The sequence below is a fragment of the Castanea sativa genome, chromosome 6, assembly GCF_040712315.1.
Source record: "Castanea sativa cultivar Marrone di Chiusa Pesio chromosome 6, ASM4071231v1".
NCBI lineage: Eukaryota > Viridiplantae > Streptophyta > Magnoliopsida > Fagales > Fagaceae > Castanea > Castanea sativa.
The window spans coordinates 26,187,008-26,198,240 of NC_134018.1; the positions used below are offsets into that span (position 1 = coordinate 26,187,008).

Sequence of the window (11,233 nt, forward strand, 5' to 3'; positions counted from 1 at the left end):
TCTATTTAAGGCGGGCAGGGCATCCAGTTCCAACTTAACTTCCAGGCAGGTACTACATCAAATCTTCAATGCACTATGCCGGATTCAATAAGATCCCACATTTTTTTTTTTAATAGATCCCACTCGAATCAGAATCATGATAATGATGTTCATATCCTATCCAGTGACCAGTAAAGTATACTGTCTTCGCGATAAGATCAGACACAAACACCATAATTTCCTTTTTAGGTAAGACTGTTGTGTCTGGACTCTGGATTTGATTTATTATATCCTTTGCTTAACACATGTCAGAATTCAAAATTCAAAAGATCAAATCAAACAGCTGGTGGTGGGAGACAAGAATGCCATTTTTTCTTTTTGACTTTTGTGTTTTGTAAAGAAAAGCCAATTAGTCTTATTAGTCACACCTAAAATTTTAAAATATTTTTTATCATATATGATTGGTGTAAAAAATTGTAAAATAGACATTACATTATTACAAAAGTGTTAATTTACGGTTTGTTATGCTATAAAATATTTTCATACCTGTAAGTGCACAATTGCACCTGTCTTCAAGAATAGTTATAGGCCCAGGCCCAGGCCCAATGAGCCTTAAACAATATGAATTTGTAGAGTGTGGGCTTGAAACCCAGGTTAGAAGTGTGTGAGGATTAAATGACAAACTAAAGATTACAAGTACTTGGAAACAATAAGGAATATTGTAAATCAGCTCCCTCGGATGTAAGCCGAGAGTTGTTCTTATATTATATCTTTCTCTTTGTTTCTTTTTCCTTTTTGGTTACAAAAAGTCCGTCCCCTTTTTTGTTCCAGGTTCCTCCTTAAATACTCCTCTTTTTAATACTTTGTACACGTGTTGCCCCAACTCCCCCTTAGCCTAGATATTTCTTTTCTTAGTGCCTTTGACTAGTAACCAGAAGTTTCCCTTCCACTGTTCAAGTGTCACTTCCCCATTAATGCGGCCAGGGTGGTAGGTGCAGGGTCTTTAATGTGGAGGTAGCAGCCTTTATCTTTGACACTTTTCCAACATCGGTGCTTCTAAGACATTCAAGGGTTCACCCCCTTTAACCATTGGTGTTGTCCGTGTCCTTCCCTAACCTTTACCATGGAGTCCCGGGTTCTTCAGTGTCAATCCGAAGGGAAAAATCATCCTCAGCTGGATCCTCGGACCCTCGGCGTATGGGCCGACCCGTAGTACTAACAAGTCCTAAACTCAAGAGCAGGTCGGCCTTCCTTAGCATGACCCCACGGCCCATATTCCCATCAAGGTCTTTTTACCTCCCACAATACCTAAATTCGTTTTTTTTTTATATTTAAATATTCTATATTTAAAATAATTTTAAGTATTTAGTGTAACATGTCAAAATTCTAAGACAACTATCAAAATTAGCAGCTTAGTTCAATCACAGGAGCCGATGGTTCAGCAATCGAACTAGCAACCCCAACTGCCGAGCCTCCGGCTTTAGCAACCTAGCTAGTAGATTGAGGAGCCACTATATATTTTTGTATAATGTTTTACCAATTCTTTAAAAGTAAAATGTTTTATGACAATCTTAGAGCATCCGTAGTGGGTCTACAAAATGTCAAATGTAAGGTACATTTGGCATTCAGGCCCAAAATATGCTCAACAACTGGAAGGCCAAAATTGAGAAAGGCTAAATTTTTTTGGCATAGTGCTACAATACCATTTTAAATGTTCGATGGTACTGCATCTACAATAGAGTTTGGTTGTAACAGATTACAGATCCAAGAAAAATTAAATGAAGCTTGCCATTCACAAACCTTAACGCATTTTTCTTCTTTTTGATTTTCTTTGGATTTTCTAGGTATTTAATCAACACATCATGCATTAATATTTAGAGAAAAAAAGGTGGGGCAATTATTGGTTTCTTGGTTAAGGTTTTTTCATTTTTTTGATAATCACTTAGTTAAGGTTGAGGTAGCATAAAGATGTGAGTAATTTTCCTTTAAAAAATTGCAAGTTTGAAAAAATAGTATAAAAAAAAAGATATGTTAAACAATCACATGATAATAGACGGTAACCTTGAGTCTTTAACTGCGTAAATAACAAAGCTTTTCTCAACATTACATTAATTTAGCTAAGGCACAAAGTTTATTACCAATGGACTACACACATGCTCTGGTGACAGTTTAAGTAAGGCACAAAACAATAGATTATTGTTGTTTCACACGTGTATTACCATTTATGCATGCATGCCAAGTGTCCCAAAGTTAATAAAACATTAAAAATTAATAAAATTATGTCATTCAAAAAAAAATTCCATGGGTTGAGTTAAAGAGTAGCAGCTCTTTAAAAATATTAATTTTTTTTTCATGTGTTGAGTTAAAGACACCAACTAATCCAAGTTGCTAGTGACACTAATTGGTGTGTGGATGGAGTGATCATCGGTATAAGAGTTGTCTCTGTGACTATGAGGTAGAGTCAATTGAGAGGGGCAAAAAGCTCTCAAATGAGAGGTAGAAATTGGGTAAAGGTTATTGGGTTTTTGTGATTTGAGATTTGTTTTGCTAGGAGTTGTAATTGATTTTGCTTAGACTATGTCCAAAGATTTTTTTTATTATCCAGATATGTGAATTGTTATGTAAATTTTTCTTATTGTCCAGATTTGTAAATTGTCCAAATGTTTGGCTAAAGGTTTTTCTTGATACTCTTGGGACAACCAAACAAGGAATGATTTGATAAATTTTTCATTTTTAAGAAGTAACTTGTTTCAAGTTATGAGATGATGTAGTAACTGACAATGGTGGGGTATAAATAGGAATAAGTTACTCTTTCACAAACACAGACGACAAACCAGATTTCATACCCGACCAACACAATGAAATTTTCAAGTTTATAAGTGTGTTCTACCTCGCATAAATTATCCAAGAATAGTCTCATAACTTAGATGCTACTACCTCCCAAACAATCAACTGGCCTAATTAAGAAGTTGCAAAAATTCAATGGGTCGGTGCTAATATATATGCCCGGTTTTGTTCTGTTGTGTTGGTATTGACGGTAATCTGCCCATTTTTAGTGGAACAAAGTTTCTCTCCAAATTAGTTTAAGGATAAATTCTTCAAATTTCTCATATGTCTATTTTTCGAGTGTGAATTTTGAAAATTTAACCATTGAATTTCATGTTCCTTATGTTCTTAATATGCATATCAAATTTTGTTTAAATCGGATGTTATTTACTATTCGATCAATAAACTTACATTTTTTATAAAAATTTTATATAAAAAAAACTTGAAATTTTAACGTTTTGATGACATAGCAGTTGATCTTTGATCTTCTTAAAATTTTGCAAACATAAAGTATGTAATAAGAATATGCAATTTATCGGTTGGATTTTAAAAATTCACACTCAATTTAAATATATATGAAGAATTTGTAGGGTTTATCTCCAAATTAATTTGAATAGATACTTTATTCCTGTAGGAGGGACCATATGGAGACTTTCACTGGCTACCGGGCAATTGTTTTAAAAGATGGATAGCTTTGCTTTACTAAGAACCTACTTGAGTACCAAATTCTACAACATATAGGTCATTTGGATTTCCCAACAAACATGCAACATCAGCTTGATTATTAAACAGAATCCATTCCAGAAGGAAATGATAGATAGTCGGATCTTCAATTAACATTAAGGTTGTGTTTGTTTTGGCTGAAAATGGATTCGGGAAAACAATTTACAACCTGCCGTGTGTTTGGTTACACATGGAAAATTTGGTCAAACGGAAAATCATTTCTGTTGACTGTAAAATGAGCTGGGTTAAACGGAAAATCAATTACAGATCTATTTTACCTTCAAACCATTTCCAGAAAAAAAAAAAAAAAAAAAAAGAAGAACCAAACCAACAAAGAGAGAGAGAGAGAGAGAGAGAGCCCGGTCACCGTCAGAGAGAGAGAGCCCGCCGTCGAGGCCGTGCCTCTCACCGCTGATCAAGCAAAGCTCGCCTTCGCCTCCGCCGTGCGATCTCGCCGATAAGATCGAACCTAGTCACCCCCGATCGCGCGATCTCGCCTTCGCCTTCGATTGCGCGATCTCACCTCCGCCGCGTCTCGCCTTCGCCTTCGCCTCCGCTGCGCGATCGCGCGATCTCACCTCCACCACGTCTCACCTCCACCACGTCTCGCCTTCGCGTTCGAACCCAGTCGCCTCCGCCTTCGCCTTCAAACCCAGTCGCCTCTCTCTCTTCCTTCTTCTCTCAATTTGACCGGATTTGATGAATATATATATATATATATTTTTTGGTTTTGTTTCTTTTGTGTTTCTCTACTGAGAAATGATGTTATTTATTTGTTTGGAAGCCGAGAAAATGTGAGAATGTGAGCAACAAGTAGAAAATGTGTTTCCCATAGTATTTTCAACAACACAACCAAACACTAAAAAATATTTTTCAAAGTATTTTTTGAAATACCACCAAACACCTGAAAATATTTTCTTTTCCGAAAAATATTTTCATCTGAAAATATTTTACACTTGGAAAACATTTTACATTGAACCAAACACAACCTAAGTATAAGTTTACAATTGCTTTGAAGTGGTGCCCATTGTCATATTCAAAATATCATCAACTCTTTATGATGATAGGTATTGGTTGTTGCAGGTCAAAATTTTTATTTTTTATTTTTACAACTCTCACTAAATATATTAAAATAACTAAATATTTTAAAAATATAATCAATGAATTGCATGTTCTTTATACTTTTTGATAAAATGCGATTTTGTCTCGTCAGTATGTTCCTCGTCAGTGCGATAGACAATGTTGAGATACTATTTGAGAGAAAACACTAAGTAGATAATGACACCAGTTTGGGGCCTTCCAAGGACCCTCTGATACTTAAATTAGCTTAAACTCTTTAGAAATTAATAATCTGTAGAGAAATTTATGTGTGTGTTAATCATAAATCACTTACGTGTCTCTCCTAGCTTTATATAGCCTTTGTGTGAGTAAATATCCAATCTGTTGGCCTTTCCTTATGTTGCAACTGAGCTGGAGGATTAATGGCTTAGTAATGACCACTTAATCCCAGCCCTTTAATGTTCATAACAGCCATTAAATGCACAAAATTGGATGGCGGTAATAGCTCCACGTTCATTCATCATTTGGTCATTAAATGTTGTTTGGGATTAATGCATTTATGCTCGTCCATACCTTAACTCATCACTTGTTTGGATGGTTTGCAAATATGGATGAGCATTTTATCACTATTCGTCAACTGCCCCCTTTGTTCCTTTGTTGTCATTAGTTTGGACGAGCAAAGGAATATGAACAGTTTTGACGGTCCAAATGCCTTCGTTTTCTAAGATTTTTGTCCAATCATCATAAATGTGATGCGTCTTTCTCATTCGTCATGTGTGTGGAAATTTTATGGAATTTCCCGCGCCTTGATTTTCATTTCTTCCTTTTTGAGAAACCGTTTTCTCCTTTTCCTTCCTTCTTCAACCTTTGTCTCTAAAGTCCGAAGCTCTCAAAAACTCCAAACTTCATCCTGGTAAGTTTTCTCTACTCCAAATCTCCATTAATGGTTGATTTTGTTTATTTTAGGCAACAAACTCCCTCAATTTCCTTTTTCTTTGCTAGACTAGGAGTTTTCCTTGAGCATTCTGGTGGGAAACGTCCCCAAGTAAGGTTGTTCTTACCTCGTAGTTATGCTGCATTTAGACCTGCCTTAGTTACCCTTTATTCCCTAATCTGACGCTCTTTGATTAAGTATCATTTAGAGATGGCTGTCGTAGATGAGGGAGATTCCGAAGTTAGGTCTAGTGAGCTTGAGATGGGTCTATCTTTAAACAATGAGTCTGAAGAGATAGGTGTGGACACTGCGGTGTCAAAGCCTTTGCAGACCCCAAACCCACCTTCGTCCTCTTCTTGGCTTCCTTTCATGCCCTATCTAAGTCTTGCTGCTTACAAACAAAACATTTGAGGTCCATAAGAAAAAGATTTCAATTCCCTTGTGGCACTGTCACTCACTAACCTCGTCCAAACGAGAAAGCTTTCTCCTTTGTTCATAGTGAGGTGTGCTTTTACGAAGCTGCCTTCTCGTGTGGCCTTTGCTTCCTCATTCACCCATTCATAATGTCGCTTCTTTCCTCCCTCAATCTTGCTCTTGCAAAACTCATTCCAAACGCCTAGAGGATGATCATAAGCTGTATGTCGATCTGGGTATCCGTCCATGAAGGGGACATGATATCACTGAACAAGTTCCTTCATTTGTATTGTTTGAAACCCTCTATCCATTATGGGTATTATGAGCTTTTGCCTTGGAATAGGAATTATAAGATCGTCTCTGGATTCCTTTCTTCCTTCCATGATTGGAAATCACGATAATTTTTTGTTTTTGGCTTTGGATGGGAAACCATGAGTGACGACCTTTAGGGCGAAGTCCCATGGTTACTACAGAAATGGGAGATCCCATCTCTTGGTGCATCTTTTTGAACTTTTTTTTTAAGACGACTTTTGTTTCATATATGTAGCAGTTCTTTTGATACCTGTTTTGTAGCCACTGAACATCCTAACTTGGAAAGCCGTTATCAGAGCCAAGTTGAAGCCATTTTGGAATTTGCTCATGGGATTGATGGGTTCGACGACTTGGTGGATCCTCGTCGTCTGTACGACCACTGTCTTGGACTTGAGCCTTCTCAATATGTGTTGAGAAAAAATACTTTGAGAAGAGAAAATTATGTAAACCTTCCCCATTCTATTTTTCTTTTCTATTTCTTACATCTTTTTTTTATTCTTTTTTTACAGAAATGACCACCAGGTATAGCAAGGATAAATATGCATACTTTAAGGGAATGAACCTCTGTCTCAGCTGGCTGTTGAAACCAAGAATTGCAAATTGAATGAGGAGAAAGGTGACACAACCTTCTCTCCCATCGTCCGTACAATTCCTTCTTCTCCAACTCCGTCTCTCGAGATTATGATGTTTACGCGTCCCACCACTTGTTCCAAAGGGAAGATTAAGATTGGAAAAAGTGTCTGGGAGGACTTGGCTACAGCTCTTGGTCAGGCTCACAATGTGGTTACTAACGAGGAGCTTAAAGGGTTGTCTTCCATCCCGTCTCACGAGTTGGTCAATTGCCACATACATAAGTTGGTGCAAGTATTATACTCAACCGCTCCTTCGTCATTGAATTTTTCACTCTGTCCTCAGAGTTTGACTTTGTAGTATTTTTCTAGGTTCTTGGAGAATCATTGCATCTGATGACCGGCTATTTGAGCACTGAAGAGAAGGTGGCGGTTGCCAACTCAAAGATCGAGTCTATGGAAGCTGAGAGTTCAAGGCTGGGAAATGATTTGATTGAGGCTATGGATGAAGCTACGAAGGCAAAAGGGAAGGTTAAAGAGCTCAATGAAGCGTTGAAGGTGTAGAAACTACTTGTCGCTTAAAAAGATGATGAGATTCAGGTTGCTCTTCTTCAGACGAATGAGGAACATGAGAAAGTGATTGATTAGTTCCTGAAGTTTGAGCACTTTTCTGACCTTTAATTCACCCCGTACTACAAAGGCTTTGAGCTTCTGTGCAGATGGACAATGAAACATCATAGTCAAGCTGTGGACTTCTCCAACCTGGACTTTGAGGCCATCGATACCAAGGTTCTTGCTAATGAAGCTAAGGAGTAAGAGGAAGCTATTGTTGCTGTTGTTGAAGGAGATGGTGCAATTGAAGGTGGACCAACGGACGAGGCTCTTGGGGTCAAAGGTCAAGTGGATGAGATATTCGCTACACCTTGAAAAAAAAATACTTTTAATATCTTTCTTCTATTTTTTGAGAACTTTGGTTGCCTCCTGTTTTAAGGCTTTTATATCTCGTCTTTAAGAACAATAGATATTCTGGGATGCCTCCTATTTTGAGGCTTTTTTTTTCATTCCTGTTTGGAAAAAAATGATTGCCTCCTTGTTTTGAGGCTTTCGTTTTGGAAACAATGACTTTTTTAGATGTAAGCTGTAATCATGCCTTTAGTCTTGATTGCCTAACCTTTTCTTAGTGTAGTTCCCTTGAGAAGTTTCGCTATGATTTGAACTTGAATTTTTTCATCATAACTTTAAACATCATGGTTCTTCTTGTCATACATGATATTTCCTCTAGGGATGTATGATCTGAACTCGTCATTGGAGTTTCTGTCATTAGTAACATACTCTTGTGGTTTTATGATTTAAACTCGTCTTTAGAGCTTTTACCATTAACGGTGTTCTTTCATAATTTAAACTCATCTTAGGAGTTTTTACCATTAATAATATTCCCTTAGTATTTTATGATTTAAACTCGTCATTAGAGTTTTTACCATTGATAGTGTCCCCTTAGGAACTTATGATTTAAACTCGTCATTAGAGTTTTTACCATTGATAGCGTTCCCTTAGGAACTTATGATTTAAACTTGTCATTTGATTTTTTACCATTGATGATTGATAAGCCAAGAATGTATTAACCCCTTGGGTAAATTAACCAATTAATTAGCCAAGAACACCAATAGGAGAAATACCATTCAAGCAGGCCTTCGGTATGGAGGTAGTTATTCCTGTCGAAGTGGGGTTGTCTAGCCTTAGGCGAGCCCATTATGATGAGAGTTCAAACAATAATGAGTTGAGACTAAATTTAGATTGTTTATCTGAAGTTAGAGATGAGGCAACCCTAAGGATGGCTCGATATCAGCAGAAGATGGCGAAGTACCACAATAAGAGGGTAACGCTCAAAAGGTTCAACCTTGACAATATGGTACTGCGAGAAGTCTCACAAGCCACTAGAGACCCAACCCAGGGGAAGTTAGGCCCTACTTGGGAAGGCCCATATGAGGTCATCCATTACTCAAGAAGAGGAAGCTACTACCTAAAGGACCTTGACGACAATCCATTGCCTCGTCCCTGGAATGTGGAGCACCTCAAGAAGTACTATCAATAGGAAGTACCTAAATCAATAAGCTCTGTTCATAGGAGTACCTCGCCTGACGATGCATCAGATAAGCGAGATTTCTTTTGCTTTTACTTTAGCATTTTTCCTTTCAGCATTTTAGTTTGGTCAAGTTAATTCCAGTTATTTCCCTTTTATTCTCCTTACAAATAAGGGTGAATGAAATAATAAGGCTTCATAAGCCATCTCTTTTTCAAAACGCTTGATCTTTAATTCAGTTGTCCATAACAACACAATTTCAAGGGTAAAGTTGTAGACAAGGTTAGATCATGAAAAAAAGATGCCCATATACCCATGGTTAAAACTCCAAATGACGAGTTTAAATCATGAAGAGACTATTAACGAGTTTAAATCGTAGAAAAAAATTATCAATGGTAAAAACTCCAATGATGAGTTTAAATCGTAGAAGAAAATTATCAATGGTAAAAACTCCAATGATGAGTTTAAATCATAAACATCATCTATGGTAAAAACTCCAATGACGAGTTAAAATCATAAACATCATCAATGGTAAAAACTCTAATGACAAGTTTGAATCATAAACATCATTGTTAGGACATATGTGGAACTTGTTATGAACATTTGTCATTTAAAATTAGCTAATCTTTTGACGAAACGTACTTTACTTGTAATTGGGTAGATCTAGGATGGTTTAAGTCTTCAAGCAACTTTGTGTTCAAGTCAAGAGTTAAAGCCATGCAAGTCTGTTCAAGAAACAAGTGAAGAAGTGATGTATTTTAAAGCTCGACAGATAGCTCGACAGATTGTATCTATCGAGGTTTAAAAGAAGTTTTTAGCACGAAACTCGACAGCATCTTGACAAATAGCCTATCTATCGAGAATTACGAAAATCAGATTTCCAGATCTGTTTTTCAAGCATATCCAAGCTATTTGTGTAGGGTTTCATTTCTCAATACCCTAGACATATATAAGGATTATTTTAAAAGCCGTCACACAAGGAATTAAAGCATCCCTTCATGAATTGTGTGACCAGAGACAAAAGTTGACCTAGTTCACCTTTCTTTTGAAGAAGCTGCTGCGTTTATACGCCGTAGGGTTTTGTAACCAAGGAGCTTCTTGATCTTCATCTTGTGGATGAACTGAAGAACTTTGCAGCTAACATCTTTCTCAAGTTGGTGAGTAAGCCGCGTACTGGGATCCGCGCATCGATTTGTTAGTCACGTACTGGGAGCCGTGCATTAAAAAGGAGAGATTGTCACTACATTGCAAGTCCAATTGGGTATTGGGGTAAGGGTTCAATTGTAGGTTGGTATAAGATACTTGGATTCCTTTATTTGTAACCGCTTGTTTTAATAATTGTTGATTCTCGAGAGTGGTGAGCTTAAATTGACCCGATGGGGTTTTACCTCGGTGGTTTTTCCCATTCGTAGAAAAATCACCTGTGTCAAATTTAATTTTCGCTGCATTTAGTTATTTGGTGATTTGTTTGTGCTATCACGTGTATTGCATGTTAAATTGGCTTAATTAATTCACTTGGCTTGTTCGATAAGCCCATAGTACCTCTGGTAACTCTTCTGGCCATGCGCCCTTTGCACCCTCAAGTCGTGCTTTGATGAGTTTGAGCAAAGTATGATTTGTTACCTTTGATGAGTAGTGGTTTTTTTTATTCCTAGCTCTGCACAAAATTCTCTGAAATTTAGGCTATCAAATTGCCGCCCATTGTCAGAGACAATCGTCCTTGGGATTCCATACCTGCAAACAGTGTTCTTCCTTATTAAGTTCTGTATCTTGCTTTCCGTGATTATTGCTGATGGCTTTGTTTCAACCCATTTAGTGAAATAATCAATAGCAACAAGTAAGAACTTAACCTGTTTCTTTCCTTGTGGGAGTGGACCAACAATGTCAATCCCTTAGGTGGAAAATGGCTATGGTGAGGAAATGCTAGTCATTAATTCTCCAGGAATGTGTTGCACATTTCCGAACCGTTGACACTGCATCTTTTTGACGAGCTCAACTACGTCTTTTTGCATGGTCGACAATAAGTAGCCCGCCTTGATTGGCTTTCCAACTAAAGATTGAGGTCTTGAGTGATTACCACATACGCCTTCATGGATCTCTCGCAACACATATGTCGCTTCTTCAAGATTCAGGCATTTTAGGTAAGGTAATGAAAATCCCCTCTTGTAGAGTTCCCCATTCATGATAGTGAATCTTGCTGCTCTGATCCTAACCTTCTTTGCTTCGGATGGGTCCGATGGGAGCTAGCTATCTCTGATGTAAGAAAGGATCGGGTCTAGCCAGGTGCTTGATTGTTGGACTAAGAAGGCTTGTAATCCCTCTATGCTAGGGATCATC

At 37.5% G+C, this 11,233-nt stretch overlaps 1 protein-coding gene across 1 annotated transcript; it reads left to right on the forward strand.

Annotated features, from left to right (window-relative positions):
• The first annotated feature begins 8,512 nt into the window (after positions 1 to 8,512).
• Positions 8,513 to 8,908, forward strand: LOC142639713 (uncharacterized). Its single transcript, XM_075813854.1, has one exon. The coding sequence runs from the start codon at positions 8,513 to 8,515 to the stop codon at positions 8,906 to 8,908; it is 396 nt and encodes a 131-aa protein (XP_075669969.1).
• Positions 8,909 to 11,233: the final 2,325 nt, after the last annotated feature.